Genomic DNA, 17,862 nt, shown 5'->3' with positions numbered 1-17,862 from the left:
ACCGTTCGTAACTAGCAATATGGCGCTTGTTCGATGTTTGTGCTTCTATACCCCGATTGAATTACAGATTTGTCAATATTAAAGAAGATATCTATATCTCTATGATATATTATTCAAAAGAAAGATATTTATTTTGCATAAAAATGAAATAAAAATAATACTTATAGCATGTTTAATTTGATAAATTCATATCTGAATTGGAAATTTGTTGCGAACAAATGGCAATATCGTCAGAAAATGGTTTATAAACATGATTCTCCTGGAAATCAAACAATTTTGCTTGAAATGTCTCAAATCTCCAAACAAAATTCTTTCCATTCGTCCTGAGACGTATATCATGGAAATTTAATTCAATGAACTATATACAATGAAAGTTGGAATAGGAAACACATAATCTGTGCAACTAACAAAATACGGTGAGATGAAAGCCAGCGACTGCGTGGTGTCTTCGACGACGTTCGAGCAAAATGAGTAAATAGGCGGATTTTGAAAATTTTTGTCATTCTCGCTTATACCTCGGTACAGGAAGAATATCCAACTCGTCACCATGAGCGCCGCAGCAGCATCTCCATCGAAGAAAGTAAAGAAGGCAAGCAAGCCAAAGGCTCCAGCAGCTCATCCTAAATATGAAGTTATGATAGCTGCAGCTATCGCAGCACTGAAGGAGAAAGGTGGTTCATCAAAAATCGCCATCAAAAAGTACATTCTTGGCAACTACAAGGTCGCTGATGACAACAAATCCAGTGCCCTCATCAAAGCTGCTCTCAAGAGAAGCGTTGCTAAGGGTGCACTGAAGCAAGTCAAAGGCACCGGAGCTTCTGGCTCATTCAAACTTGGAGAAAAGCCCAAGGCAGTCAAGAAACCAGCAGCCAAGAAAGTAAAGAAACCAAAGGCTGCAGCAGCTAAACCAAAGAAAGCCTCCGGCGAAAAGAAAGCAAAGAGTCCAAAGAAAGCCAAGAAGCCCGCAGCTAAGAAACCTGCATCCAAGCCAAAGGCCAAGACCCCCAAAAAGGCAGCCAAGAAGCCAGCAGCTAAGAAACCAGCAGCAAAAAAGCCCGCAGCTAAGAAAGCAGCCAAGAAGCCCGCCAAGAAGTAAACACTTTTCAGTGTTTGGTCGTAACTGACCCCCAACCCTAAAAGTCCTTTTCAGGACTACCCACTTTTCTCAAAAAGTGTCTAATGACATCTCGAATTACGCTATGCACTTTATTTCAGCAAAGCATGCCCTGGGTGAATTATAATGTAAGTATTTTTTATCTGAATACAATGAATGCACTTGGCTTTGTTATATATAGATACTATTTACAATTGTCGTAATTGAACTGAATTTGATCAACAACGTAGGACTACATCAGAAGTGGGTTTTTTAAAAATGACAATTATCTCAAATGGTAACATTTTGAATGATGATATTAGTTAGGCTGACAACAGTTCGTACGATGGAAAACAGCTGGTCGAAATTAAAATAGCAAAATGTTCTATCAATGTTTCTTTAGTACTTTTATCATAAAATTCTTCGTGATAATATTACAGAAGAGGATATGTTTTAAATAAGTAAATGTCATATTAAACTATTCTTGCATGTAAGAATACACTGTATTTCTGAACTTTTTGAGATGCACATAACATTTATTTTGCATCAAAAGGCTAGCCTTTCTTGATGTACTATATATGTTACTGCAGACATGATGATTCTTACCAGCAAACATTTCACATCTTTAGAACCACATGTCCCAATCTTTGATATCAATACAGGTACATTTGTCTACACCATACGCAAATATGCCTCCGAAAGTAAACATGATTTTAACAACAAATCTGACTTATTCCTGGACTTAGTGCAGAAACTATATTCAGCTTGACTATAAGATAACAAAACTCAATACATAACAGTCTTCCCATAATAACATCTATAAAAATAAATGAAGTAAACCTACACAGCGAAACTTTTCTGTTCAGTATTTTTGAGATTTTCCATAATGTTTGCACACCGATATGATTCCAATGTATACGATTTTGGTATTTGGGATAATTGTGACAAAAAACGTTAAGAATGTTTGTATTTCCTGTTCAGTAAACATATCAATTCTTATATAATAATATCGACATGTTCACGGCTTAATGTTTTATGGAAAAATTAATGACTATTCTATACACATAATGACTTCGTCTTTGACAAAAGATTCCATAAAGTGGAAGTCTAACTTTCCCCCTTCCTCCAGAAAACAATGACAGCATAAGAACCATTGCTAGTTATATAATTTTAATGATATTTACGCTGTGATTAAAGGGAGACCACTCTAAATAATCGTCTATCTGCGTTGCATACTAAATTACCTTTCCTCTGCGGGCATATTACTATTGTCAAAATAGAGAATTAACCATTTCATCTGTCAACCTAATTGCCGTTTTAGATGTATTACTATAATGCAGGCTTTGTGTCGGTCGGTAATAAAGCCTGAGTTTGGCCTAGAGCCAAATGGGTGCATTTTTGGATATTTCTACACTCGACCTCTTTCTTCGAGAAGTTATTGTTTGTAAAAAAAACTGATTACATTTACAATCTTCAATCTTCATAACTTGCATTTCCAAGGGTTATAAAGACAACCAATATCGGTGGTTCTTAATGTTATTCTTTTAATTATCCGGCTTTGATGGGAATTTACTGTAATTTTACGTGTCACTAGAAGCACTGCGCTGAAATATGATTGAGCTAATTACACGTTCCATATCTACTACTTCTACGGAGAGTAAGGTCGGGACTCCCATTCATCATTGTGGTAGCCTTGTCTTGACAAATTTTTTTTTAACCCCCCCAACCCCCACACCCTGATAACAATGATACAAATTAGACATGATATATGTTGCGCAATCACTCATTTGAATTCCTATTAATCAATGTTGACCTATTAACTCAATCAACAGAAGTTTAACATGTGTGATATGATACGTTACACTTTGTATTACAGTAACATCACCAGTCTACAATATATTATGTTCTACATGTATATTCATCTAATTTCAGCCAATCATCTCCAGATAGTGCAATGTAATATTACAGGGCAAACGTATTCATAATGGAGATTGAACGACATTTTTAAGAATGAACATTTAAGGAGCTAAACCCCGTCTGTAGTCGTTCGTGTTACATTTGGCATCTTGTGTGTTTTTGTGTAACGTCCTTTAAGGACGTGTCAGGTTTTTGAGGTGGATGAAAGCCGGAGTACCCGAAGAAAACCACCGGCCTACAGTCAGTACCTGGCAACTGCCCCACGTAGGTTTCGAACTCGCAACCCAGATGTGGAGGGCCAGTGATAAAGTGTAGGGACACCTTTAACCACTCGGCCACCGCGGCCCTGTGGGTTCCAGTGTTAGTCTGTATCTTGTCAAAATATGATTTAGTAGAAATGACTTTTAAAAAGATGACCTTCCGATATGGTAATTGGGATAAGGCTCTATAATCATTCAGCTTATACACAACACACACATGCGAAACAGTTTCCATGTTTATTACAAAACATTTAAATTGCATTAAGTACACAAACACATTTGGCGTATGAGAAGCAAGTTGTTTGATAAAAAAAATTAAGGTATTCTTACGTGATTTAAGAGATCAGTTCTTCAGCGATTTAAGAGCAGGCTAGACGAGACCCTTTATCGATTCACGAGAGACACTCTTGAGCAATTTAAGAGAAGGCTAGAAGGTCTCTCAAGCGATTGAAAATGAAGAACTATAAGAAGACTAGCTTGCCCCTCGAGTGATTCAAGAAAGCCAATAGATTTGAAAGGACACAAAATTCGTTGAATAATTCAAGAACGGAAAGTTACAATTGTCATAAATTGTGATTTCTTATATGAACTATTGTAAAGTTTACCCCTCCCCAGGGGTAAACGTGAGACCCCAGGGTCATGAAATTCACAATTTTGATAAAGCACCTTAATACCCTTCCATCTATGAAGAGTGTTTGATTCCACCATATCTGAGAGTAGAGAAGAGGATTTTTGAAGTTTTAGTCAATTTGACCGTTTTTTGCCCCGCCCCTCAGGCCCTGGTATATACTTCATAATTTTGGTTGACCTTTAGTCATAGAAGCTCCCTGCCAAATTTCAGTGAATTTTGTTCAGCGGTTTTGGAGAAGAAGTCGAAAATGTAATCTGTTTACAGACGCACGACGCATGACGACGGACAAAAGGCGATTAGAATAGCTAGGTCACTGACGTCTCAGGTGACCTAAATAGACACAAGATTCGTTGAATAATTCAAGAACGGAAAGTTCGAATAAAAAATGTCAATTCACAACAAGATAAAATATAATAGTAAGTGAATATTGATCTGCAATATTAATTTTAAGCATTATGGGTTATTTCCTAGGAATAAAGGCAAAACTTTAATGAAAGAACAATAACAATTACTATGAGTGAGAGACCCCAATACTAACAATGTGTAAAAGTTGCATATTATACATGATTATGTAAAAATGAAAAAATCATACAAGACAGAAGCAAACTCTGGGGCTTATATCTAGTATTCATGTACAGAAAGACATGTTATTTTGAGCTCTGGAAATGGTAGAAGGATCTGTACGAATATAGCGGATGTAACAGAGGAACATATATCAAAAGTTTGCAAGATACGTTAAAAGCTTGACTATCAACACCTGGACGTGTAAGTGTCTCGTTTAGAATGACGAGAGTCCAAATACTTGCCCATAGTTGGCAAAGGAGTTTAATAATGATTTCAAAAACGGAAATGAAAATTGTTCCTCTCCCAAATGGATCAGTTTTGGAAAACGTAAGGCAGAAGAAAGCTGGATTTGTCCGGTAAAATGGTTATGTTTCTGACGCAAATAGAATTGGTTTTTATAGTGCGCAAGATGTCAGACAGTGGTAAAGTTCTGGCTAGAGTGTAGGCGTTCACTTGAAAGTTACAATCAAATGGTGTAATATCTGATTAATTCTGTATTTGGGATAGAGATATTTAATTTCAAATAGGTTTCAGAAAAAAAATTGTGTAGAGAATTGTGTCATTTTGGGTCAAATAACATAATATTTTGCAATTTTTGAGCATTTTTTAAGCTGTTACCATGGTATTCACAGCTCTAAAAATCACAGAAATATAAGTTTGCTTATCCTTCAGAGCTGTATTAAAATTGCAAATGTTGTACAGATTAAAAATATATATACTTTATTAGAGGTAATGTGTAGGGTTAACTGGCAATGTTTACATATCTAAAACATGTGCCATATTTTTACTGTACTCTGCTACCTTATATTTACAATCTTAGTCTAGAACACCAAACATTCATATTTCATTTTACATAACTACAGTAAACACTGGGAACCGTCTGTTAAATCGGGTCAATAATTGCTGTTAAAAACGGCAGGTACCAAAGGCATTCTGACGTTAAAAATGGACCAGGTTAATTTCGACATCTCCACATAACACCAATAGCAAATACATGGCTGTAAAACTCAAACAATAATAAGATACAAACAAGGACAATACTTATTTCCATTTTCTTGCGATCGAGTTCACTTGACAATAAGTTGACACGATTTATACTGGTAGCTATAAAAACGGTATGTAGGAATGGCCAGTACCTTTGCACCTTGTATTACATAGAGCAAGGATACCACAGTCAATGTAGCTGGAAATCAGGTACTTGTTGCAGAGTCTAATCTTATTGCTTTAATATAGAATAAACCTACTCTGGTTCTACAATGGTTTTCAACGACATCTAAAGTATGCAAGTACATGAAATATTTCGTGTTGATAAGGGTTATATAAAAGATGCAGAAGGGGACATCACGTTTAAAATCGTAAAACATATTTTATAGTATAGAAGATATCTTATATAGCGAATAAGACATTATATTCGTATTGGAGATGTATCTTATATGATATATTAGACATAATCTATAGTAAAAAAAAAAAAAAAAAAAAGGACTGCCTGGCCATGGGTGATTTTTTGTTAAACAAATAACTCCTGTATTATGATGCATAAAAAATGAAGAAATGAATGTACACTATATTTGGTATATTCATTATGAAGTAGTACATACAGGCTTCACATTTGTTAAAACTAAAATAGATCAATTTGTTCCGGATTTTAAATTTCCAGATTTTCCGAAAGTGTGTTTTCACAGGAAATTTAGTTTTGCCTACAGCGAAAAATGGTGACTCACGGTGGAAGCAAGATTGCGGAAAAACTTAATGTACAACTGGCAATGTTTACATATCTAAAACTTGTGCCCTATTTTTCAGGATTAAGCATTTTTACTCTACAATGCTACCTAAAGGAAATATCGTATATGTATATATATAGCGTACGAGATATGTAGCATAACAAAGAAGATATCTTATATAGAAATCATTTAATTTTCTATGTAAGATACTTATGTATCATATATCGGTAGTATATAAAATAACTCAAATTTTATATCTTATATATAACATGTATATATGTTACAGGGTATACTTTATGCTCTTATATATGTTATTTAGTAATATAAGAATAATATATCCTGTCGATATTAAATAAGGTTAGGATAAATGTAATTGTTTTAAATTCTTTTATATTTTTGAGTCAAGCCACCTTAATGTATGTATAACGTGGTTTACGTTCTGTATTTGTGTGTTGTGTGTTACGTAAATGTAATTAGTATGCATGTTATGACACATGACTGTAGACTGACCAATGACTAGTCGTAGGATATGACCTTTGACTGTTTCTTACCTGGGTACCCGGCAAATTTACCTGGGCACTTCTAACCGAGACTTCCAAGAGTTAGTACGTATATATGAGCACTACACAATGATATGGTATGACCCATGTTTAGGGAACCTCTGCGCCATAGCTGCAGGGTAAGTGGTTAATTGCTTAATAGTTTTTATCTAATACTTGTTTTTTAAATAAGAAGCTAAACCATTCCAAATTAACTGTTAAATATACTTTTTATACATATATATTTAACTATGCATTTATTTCTCAAAGTTCGTATAACACATTTATATGAAGACGGAACTAGCCTGTATGCTCAAATTATATATCTTATATATAACATATATATATACTATATAATATGTTTCATATATTATGTCAGATATCTCATATAGTATATATATCATATACTGCATAAGATATCCCATATCGCTATATGAAAATAGGGATCGACAGTGCCCCTTGAATAGAGGCTAAGTTGGCTTGCCATATCTTTGAATTAGTACCTTCGCAGGTAAACCTTGGTAAGGATTCTAGAGACCTTTGTAGAACTCCTTCTTTTGTTTCATATATCCTTGTTATAATTTTTAATATTTAGACGCTCATATGATAATGCTTTTAATCTGGAAGTTGTTATTGATACACATTTTTTGCTTCTTGGAAATGAAAATCTGTCAGTAGACATAAACATGATAATTTTCAGAAATATGCTTAAATGGTTAAAATAGTTCATCTAATTCAGCTTGTCATCGTGAATTTTCGTATCAATATACCCTATTGTGTAAAATAGTTTTCGCTGTGATAATATTGTGCTATCTCTTGATCTATATAAACATGTAAATATATTGTGGAGGGGATATTCATAGTGTTGAAAAACGTGTGCCCAAACCGTTTGTTTTATGAGACAATGGAATTTATGTTTAGATATTTATATTCAGTATGTTTGAAAGCATTAGCGAAAATTGTACTCATTTTTCATAACAGCGCTAGCTTCCGCGTTACCACGGCCAGTACTCTCCGCCATAAAGCTATCGGATTTTTTTATATATTTTTTTATTTTTTAATTAATTAATTAATTAATTTTATATTTTCATGTTATATGTACATATGTACATCCTATGTTGCTACGGTCTCCTAAATGTTAAAAACATAAAAATCACCCCGAAAATCTCACAGAATAAATGCTGTAGATAGAACTGCATTTTGTTTGTGTTAAGACGGTTGCTAAGACCGTGCAAATAAGTGTCTGTTACTTTACCCCGAAAACGGCTGTTCTCTCATTGACGTCACTTCAAGGTATAAACATGAAAAAATGCGTTATTATCATTATTGTGTGCTTGAACAGATAAAATAAAAAATATTCATAATGTACAGAGTTACTGATAAGCGATTCATGGTAAATATATCAGAAAGTCAATGTTGTTATGACCTCATGAATGTTGAAAAAATTAATTTCATTCTTTAAATAAAACCCTACGTGTCCTTTTTATTCTTTACCGCTGGGCTAATTGGCATTTCATTACGCTAAAAGTATCTTGTATACAGAATACAGCTACTCTTTATCTTATTATTTCAAATTTTACTATAATCATAATTATAAAAATTTAAAAAAAATTGATATGAACGACTAGAAAACCTCTCCTGTTCCACTGACATGCCTTCTCGGCACCTGCTAGTGAAGAGCGTGTCTGAATTTGGGTCATAGCTCTAATCGGAATAGCGTTCATGATGTTTGAAGGACACGGTCATCATGAAACAAAGATATAAATATATACATGGATAGAGTATATTGTTATTAAATAATCAGTCAGACACGAAACAGACGACCTTGCTTGCTTCAAATAATATTTAAAAGACAAGAAAGCCCATGTGTCTTCACTAATCTGTGGCTGTTTGACTAACTATCACTCACCATGAAGACCGCTCTTATCCTTGTCGCTTGCGCCCTGGTCATATCAACATGTAAGTACTGTTTTCCTTAAACAATAGAAAGTGCATACAGATATATCACAATGCATTTATATACGTTTAAGTTTATTTGATAATGGAGTGCTTGAAATGGAGTCATAATCATTATAAAGAAGTCAAATTCTTGAAACGGAGTCGTTATCACCATTATCAAAAGGTTGTATTCTTCCAAAAGGAGTCATAATCATTAAAAAAAAGGTTGTATTCTTCCAAAAGGAGTCACAATCATTAAAAAAAGGTTGTATTCTTCCAAAGGGAGTCATAATCATTAAAAAAATGTTGTATTCTTCCAAAAGGAGTCATAATCATGAAAAAATGGTTGTATTCTTCCAAACGGAGTCATCATCATTATGAAAAGGTTGTATGCTTATAAACGAAATTATCATTATCATTAAAATGGTGTATTGATAAAAGGGAGTCATCATAATTTTAAAAAGTCGAATTCTTTATACGGAGTCAGCATCATCGTTATAAAAGGGTTGTATTGTTTAAACGGAGACGCATCGTCATTATAAAAAGGTATTGATGAAACGATGATATTTTATTTTTCAAAGTGTTGTAGAAATTACAAAACATACGTTTTGCTTAACATTTGCTCCATGCTAACGTGTTCTTCACAGATTGAAAGGTTCTTGAGATACTTTATGACGGCTGTACATCTAGATTTTATTCTCTCGGTTCTTCTGGTTAATTTCTCCGATACACAATAGGTTTTAAAAACACAATAGATGACACTATCGTTACGTGAATCACGTGTATCATTTACGACGTTAGAATTACTGTAAAATTACTTATTTTAATTTAATCTACACAGATTAGAGAAATTACGAATTATAAACTAACATTAACAGCCTATATCACAACATATATGTAAAGGGTTACAGTATATAGGGTGTTAGCTTACATTGTGTTTGATTTCAAAAGTAAAGAGTAAAGAGTCAGGAAGCTTTCTTAAACGTCGAATTTATGTCACATAATAACATTAGCACTGCAGTGCTATTCTTGCGACAAAACATATATAATTTCAATTTAACAAATTATGACTACATACAGGACAACAGTTCAATTAAGATATGCTATAGATATACAGTACATAATTATATGCTTTGCTTTTAATGTAAAACATTTCAATATATTCATATTTTGGATGACCATATATTTCCTGTGAACAATAAAGGGTGATTATTAATAGAATCGAATTTGTATTACATTATAGTCTATACAGCTACTACCCAAGACGTGGCTTGTACTACCGAGGCTGATTGTACCGACTCATGCCATAGCCACGGTCACTTACCATCCGTGAATATCTGTCATGAAGGTAATTGTCACTGCCGTACCGACCATTCCTGTTCTGCTAGCAGCGACTGTCAATGCGACTCGGGATTTGAAGGAATCTGCAAACACAGCCACTGCCACTGTAAGTTTAAATGTCAATTAATTTTGATATTATCTTAAACTTTAAGAGTAATACTGTAAACATCTTAATTTGTTTATGTAGATAAATACAAATTAATTGTTATTCTATTCATTGACTGACAACAACTTTGCGAATAAAAGAAATAGTGTCTTAGAAGGTAATTTATTTAGTAGAAATACCTACAATCTCGGTAATTAAGGACTCTGAAGTTGAAGCTGGTATGTTTTTAGCACTTTTTCAGCATATTTCAAGATTTTGCGTTCACTTTCGCTCTCCGTACACTTTGTATCGAAGTAGTGTTAAGCCATAATAGTTATTCTGTACTGGCCAAGCTTTGAGTCTATATCTTTATCAGTTCTCAATTTAAGGATTTTATTTCAGTCTATTATCAATTCCCTTCTGTTGTATCTTGTTTCCATATTGTATATCGGTTCATAACGCGCTTGTTACCTTATTACTGTTTTAGGTCGACATCCCCACTGAAACGCAAATGAAGACCATCTTTGACTCTTTTTGTGTATCAAAGCGAGTAAATAAACCTTTTGCAAATTATTGTTTTTGTTTGTTTGGTACTAAGGCTTATGCGAAAGACGCACACGTATTTTTCTAATTCAGTACTCCGATTTCAAACAGATTCGTGAGAACTTTTTAACGCTCCATCTATAAAATGCTTACTCGATAAAATTACTGTATCGTGTATATATATCACAATAACGTTATGACTGATTAATACTTTTATAATCATAATTTTGTACAGTAAACGCTACTGTTTTTATCATACAGTTACATTGTCTTTCTGCAAATGACCATCTTGGCAGTGATGGTATGGAAAAAGATATTGAACCCGAGCAGGGAAGTCAGGTATATAGCCTGCTAGATAGATATAAGAATGTAGAAGGCGAGATCAGTAACCCTATATCTAAATAATGATGATATGTTGCAAAGTGTTCGGTGCTTCTTTCTCGAGAAGGGAATCTATTATAATGTAAACACTACGGTGAAGAAATACGTGTGGCCACTTACTAGAAAAAAATATATGTACGTGTCAACTCAAAAGAACAAACAGTATACCAGAGTCAAAGACAAAAAGTTTTATAACATGAACAAAATAAACGTCATGAACACACGAGGAGACTTCCTATCTAACTTTTGAACATGCAATAATTTGCTGTATCGGTCCTCCAAGGCCTGGCTGTACTCATGGCATGCAGTGCAATTTTGTTGATTATCATTGAGTACGCTAAAAATGTTGAAGATTTTGAATCTGTTTAAAATTAATCTTTTGCATAATTTCAAACATGTTAAAAAGATGCAATTTAGTAGATTTACCTTCAAAACAAAGAAAAGATATTTTATTTTCTCTTTTCTGTTTGATTTCATTTGTTCCCGATAACTAAACCCTTAATTTGAATGTGCATGGACATTTGACGTTTTTTCAATATATTTTACCCTGCATGCCAAGAGTGAAACCGGTTCAGAATATACACGTGTATTTCATGTTCACTTAATGAATTGGTGAAATTATGGTGTGATTGGAACTCCATCGCTCAAACTGAGGAAGCTCAACATAGTCTCATCACCCGCTTCACCATCAGCCCGAAAAACACCAACATGCTTGGCCGCACCCAAAATATTTCCATCATTGAAGTTGTCGCAAACTTGATCTGCATGGGCTCCACAATATCCAGCAACCTCTCCCTAGATGCCGAACTGAACATGACTTATGTCAAAGAGAGTATGGAATAACACCAAGCTGACAACCAATACTTACATGAAGGTGTACCAAGCTTGTGTGATGAATATCCTTCTCTACGACAGTAAAATAGTTTGTACTTTAGTCAAGAACGCAGTCTGAATGCTTCCACCTGCGCTGCCATAGAAGACTTCCTGGTATTACATGGCAAAATCGCACCATCATTAATGATGATACCTGGTTCTGACTGTCCGGCATGGCCACCATGCTCGCCCGGAGACACCTGCATGCGCGGGCTTGGCCATGTGTTTAGCAACGATGATTGCCAGATTACAAAGGTGTTCTGTACCGTGAATTGGCTGAGACCTCGACGTTTAGGACGCTCTGTACCACGTTATCAATCGAGATCGAGAGCTGGAAGCAGCAATATCCAACCGCAACAACAATCGCGAGGTCTGGCACCAACGAAGCAGAGCTGAATAGACAAACTAGGTGGAAAGAACAGCGGCTAATGAGGCAGCAAATAATGCAGTCAGTGTCAAATGTTGCCAACATTCACATGTTCATCTTCGGCAGATCTTGCTGCTCAAGGATTGGCCTATACAGCCACAGCAGACACTGTAACAGCATGTGCCGGATTTAATTTTCTTTAAATCCTTCAGTGCCGTTCTGGACTAGTTAAGAGAACGGTGATGAAGAGAGCTGAGACCCGAGAGAAATTATGCTATGCACCATTGTATGGCGCGGGAATGATGTCATAATTAAATATTTTTGCCTAGGCAAAAATAATATTGCCTAGGCAAAAATAATATTGCCTAGGCAAAATTCGATTTTTGCCTCGGCAGAAATAATTTTGCCTAAGCATAAATCGAATATTGCCTAGGCTGAAATATTTTTGCCTAAGCAATATTCGATTTTTGCCTAGGCAAAAATATTTAATTATGACATCCTTCCCGCGCCATACCATTGCTTCTTTTTTCAGTAGATTTGTATCCCTTTGTTTCAATAATTCATCGATAATAATTAATAGGTGTGTAAGGAAATGAAAACATATAACCTCTGACCCAAATACATGTACTACAAAGGAAGGCTAATAAAATAAATTCAAGATCTAAAGAGAAATAGCTATAATAAACTTCGTTTTTCCCTTATCAGGTGACCAAGTAGAACTGCATAAGATGATTGAAACACTTCCTCAGAAATAATGAAAAACTCTTAACCTGTCAAAATCGAAAGATAGTCGTCTGTCGGCCATTTTGTTTTTTTCTATCGATCTCAAAATTGATCAGGGCACAACTTGGAATCATAGGGACCTTGACACAGGGTCCCTACAGTTCATGTTCATGTTGCTTACAGATCTAGGACAGGTCAGGACAGCTCTGGTTCATTTCAAATTAGGTCAAAATACATTCCCCTATTCTGGACTTCAGTAGTCTAGCTTTACTTCAAATGAAAACAAGAAGAAAAGTGTATAAATGATAAAAATATCTTCAGACATTTTGTTAAGTAATCTTTATTCAAACATAACAAAGGCCAGATCTAGATATGATCATAATGCAAATATTATTCTGGTTCATTACAAACAGTTTGAAATCAAACTGGTGACGATGTTGATATCTATACATGTATTATACAGAGAATAGATTTTTATCCTAAAACATATTTTTGTTTAAAAATGTCCATTAACATAATTTTTGAGATCAGATAATTAGTTTTCAAGGATTCAATGGCAAAAAAACATGGACCAAGGTAAAGCTATCAGGTTTGATTTATTCCAATGACCTAGAACTTTATAGAAATGTGTCTAGCCCCTGTAGGTAAGGCTACTAAAAGAGAGGTGGGAAGGTTTTACTAATATGTATAATATACGTATATGTAAATATGATATACCTATCATAGAATAGGATATAAAACAGCACCAAACAAGAGGACCATAACCAGTCACACGAGTTTTGATATACATGTATATATATATATATATATAATTTGAGGACCATAACCAGTCACACGAGTTTTGATATACATATATATATATATATATAATTTGGCAGATTTGATTCCAGTTACCTTGAATTTGAAGACAATATCATTTATTCCAGATATGTTACAGGCCAAATATCAGGTTTCTGCATTTTTAAAAATTCTATTGTGTTTACCGGTATTTATCGACAATTTGACTCATCAAAAATAATGTTTCTTACAAACGACTGAACATAGCACTAGGTGAAATATTACCTCTTATCTGAAGTCACTACGGATTCAATAGAAATAGTCATTTAAATTTATCAAAAACAACTTTAAAATATCAATATTTTGATTAAATTGTAAGTTTATTAGAAATGTGACATACTTAACCTCAATACATTTATTCGCTATTAAAAAAAAAAAAAAAAAAGCAAACATATCTTTTACAAACATGCTTTGATATTTTATCCGGAGTCGTTTTTCATATTACACAACACTGTTATAGAAAAACTTCACACAAGTCTGCTGTATCTGTCAACTTATTTTAAATCTTTTGCATGTTCATAACGAATATTATTGGATCAATTTAACTTTGTCTTACTCGGGTATAAATTATATTATAATCTTTAAAAGTATGAAAAATAAAAATAAAAACAAAATCAAAATTCAACCTAAAGTTTTAGTGTTGTAATATACACCAGATTGCCATGCCTATGACAGTTGATGTTTGTTGATTGATGTCAATTACAGAGTACAGGTAAAACGTCTCTGGGAATTTTCAAAAACATGGTCTCGAAACAAAACATGTGAAAATATATGTATCCAGTTACAAAGGTGCTCTAAATTAACACAAATTGTTGAAAAATCAAATTTTATTTTTCTTACAACACTCATGAAACAAGTTTTATATAAATATATATATTGACAACTCTTGCTAGCACAGATTTGAAGTGCTGAAGAAATGTTAATGTTGTACAGTAGGAATATCTACATGAAATGCAACTTGAGATTTTTTTTTTTTATTTCAAAAATGTTTGCACTAATCATGAAATTTTGAAAATACACATGTATAGGACCCCTCCCCTCCCAAAATAACCTGCTTAGTAATAAATCTAGGACATGTCACTAGTTCCCATAGAACAATAAAATTACTGCAAAAACTAATGTTATGATCAGAAACAAGTCGTCGATAAGATGGGTGTTATTCAGATATCTTTTAATAAGTTGTATATTTGGAGGTATACATGTGCTAGTCTACAGCTGTACGCAGAAGCAGATTGTTTTAAAACATGATAAGTGTTTGTCTATTTAAATGTTGTTGTCAGCTATACTATATTTCTTATGTATTGTCTTAAATTCATGTTTATTTCACCATGTAGGTTATCTATCGGTCAACAATAAAAAACAGGCCTGACCTTAGGGTGTCCACCATGTTGCGTGCACGTGGTTAGACCATGATAGACTTATGCTTATCAAATGTCAGGTGTTTTCTCTCTACATTTTGTGCTTATAAAATCTTCTATTAATTCAATGGTTCAATGAGATATCTGCAAAGTTATTTGGTTGACATTTTGTGCCTCAAATGTAATTTTATAAAGGCAGGAACTTGGGCCTTTACTGTATCACAGTATGGTCTGTGACCTAGATTGGCTAGTACTGTTACTTAGGCCTGCAGAAAGGTAAATATCAGCTATGTATGTTGGTTTTCATAAAGACATTTGAAATATTTTAGCACATTTTAACTGCTTTACCTTGAATGAAGGTCAAAATAATTCATCTCCACAATCTGGACAGCTCTTCACCTCATGATCTGCATATTATATATATAGACCGAATATCAGGCCTCTAGGTTATTTGGAAGAAGTCGAAAATGTAAAAATATTTACGAACGGACGATGACAGACAAAAGGTGATTTAGAATAGGTCACCTGAGACGTCATGTCTTATCGTGAACTTATTGATCTCATCTTCAACTTCAGCTATGTTCATGAGAAATTGTACACAAGTTTCATAAATTCACAAAACTAAATAGGTCTCTCATCAAATCAATACTAGATGTATTACAAGTGTTATGTTCTTATCAATTCGTACACATAACTCAAGAAACAAGAGATCCCAGAGGGATCTTGGCGCCCACCATTGAATGATCTTTATAGGTTCCATGTCAGATTGATCTTTTCTCTACTTTTCCCTTCCTCTAAGTCTTACTAATCTGTGTAAATTCAGAAACAGCCCTCTAGTACTTTTCAAACAAGGGGAACCTATATATGAAATTTAAGATTTAGCGATAATGGCTGTCTGTCAGCCATGTTGTTTTCAATTGGTTCCCAATATGCAAAACTAGGCACTGAGGGGAACCTACATATGAAATTTGAAAAAGATCCCTTCAGTACTTTCACAGAAATAGCGATAACAAACTTCAATCGTCAAAATCCAAGATGGTTGCCTGTCGGCCATGTTGTTTTCTGATTAGTCTCAAAATACAATATGCATAACTAGGCACCGAGGGGAACCTGCATATGAAATTACAGAAAGATCCCTTCATTCCTTTCTGAGAAATAGCGATAACAAACTTTAATTGTCAAAATCCAAGATGGCTGCCTGTCGGCCATGTTGTTTTCCGATTGGTCTCAAAATGCAATATGCATAAGTAGGCACTGAGGGAAACCTACATATGAAATTTCAGAAAGATCCCTTCAGTGCTTTCTGAGAAATAGCGATAACAAACTTCAATTGTCAAAATCCAAGATGGCTGCCTGTCATCCATGTTGTTTTCTGATTGGTCTCAAAATGCAATATGCATAACAAGGCATCAAGGGGAACCTACATATGAAATTTGAAAACGATCCCTTCAGTACGTTCACAGAAATAGCGATAACAAACTTCAATTGTCAAAATCCAAGATGGCTGCCTGTCGGCCATGTTGTTTTCCGATTGGTCTCAAAATGAAATATGCATAACTAGGCACCAAGGGGAACCTACATACGAAATTTGAGAAAGATCCCTTCAGTACTTTCTGAGAAATAGCGATAACAAACTTCAATTGTCAAAATCCAAGATGGCTGCCTGTCGGCCATGTTGTTTTCCGATTGGTCTCAAAATGCAATATGCATAACTAGGCACCAAGGGGAACCTACAAATGAAATTTGAGAAAGTTCCCTTCAGTACTTTCTGAGGATTAGCGATAACAAGAATTGTTTACGGACGGACGGACGGACGGAGGGACGGACCACGGACCACGGACGCAGGGCGATTTGAATAGCCCACCATCTGATGATGGTGGGCTAAAAACTTACATATATTTTCAATGCTTTTCCCCTGAATACAAATTGGTAAAGAAATGAATATTAACACTTCTTTTGCAACTAAAATATTTATATTCATTAAAGATATTTGGCCAAACACATATACTTCTGATCTACCTATCTTATCAGGTACAATCATTTACAATAGCTTTCCAAGAATAATCTTGAAGTCATGATCATCTGTCTATAAAAACTTTATAAACAACTTTCCAAAAACTTTCCTACCTATTCCATTCTCAAACATGCAACATAAATTTTTTTGTTTGCCTTTCATAGGTCAAACTAACAGAATTCTAAACTTAACAGCCTAAGTCAGATAACAATTAAGACAACCAAATAACAGCATTTATTGTATAACCACGCTCTTATTACTCCAAACAATGTTCAGTGACTACACAACAACAAACTTGTAACAGCACAGGAACTTGACACGTTCCTATGATCCTAAATGAAAAATTAACCCCAGGATCTAACCCCTTGTTCACTTACATTATTTTTTTTAATTAATCCCACAATCTAACCCCCAGATCACTTACTATTGTCATAAATAAGTCATCTAGGGGTCAGAATCCGGCTTTAATTTTTCATTCTGGGTCAACATAACATGTCAAGTCCCTGTGTATAACAGAGGTCATGTAAACTCTTACTGGTTGTGTCAGAACAGCTAAACATTGTGTATTAGTGACTGAAATATTCAAATTAGATATAATGCCCGAATATATAAACTGCAAGAACACATCTTTGTCTTCAAATTTAGAGCTAAACGATCAAAACTTTCTTCCCACCCAG

The 17,862-nt window shown here is 34.3% G+C and overlaps 1 protein-coding gene across 1 annotated transcript; it reads left to right on the top strand.

The window, feature by feature from the left end:
* The first annotated feature begins 514 nt into the window (after positions 1–514).
* LOC117333276 (histone H1-delta-like) lies at positions 515–1,592 on the top strand. Its single transcript, XM_033892497.1, has one exon. The coding sequence runs from the start codon at positions 548–550 to the stop codon at positions 1,094–1,096; it is 549 nt and encodes a 182-aa protein (XP_033748388.1). The 5' UTR covers positions 515–547; the 3' UTR covers positions 1,097–1,592.
* The last annotated feature ends 16,270 nt before the right edge of the window (positions 1,593–17,862 follow it).

Source organism: Pecten maximus, chromosome 8 (assembly GCF_902652985.1).
Source record: "Pecten maximus chromosome 8, xPecMax1.1, whole genome shotgun sequence".
In the NCBI taxonomy this organism is placed as follows: Eukaryota; Metazoa; Mollusca; class Bivalvia; order Pectinida; family Pectinidae; genus Pecten; species Pecten maximus.
This window is presented reverse-complemented; position numbering and strand designations above follow the sequence as displayed.

What these genes read in the sequence shown, in the direction of transcription:
- LOC117333276 (XM_033892497.1), top strand. Translation starts at nt 548, where the DNA reads ATGAGCGCCGCAGCAGCATCTCCATCGAAGAAAGTAAAGAAGGCAAGC.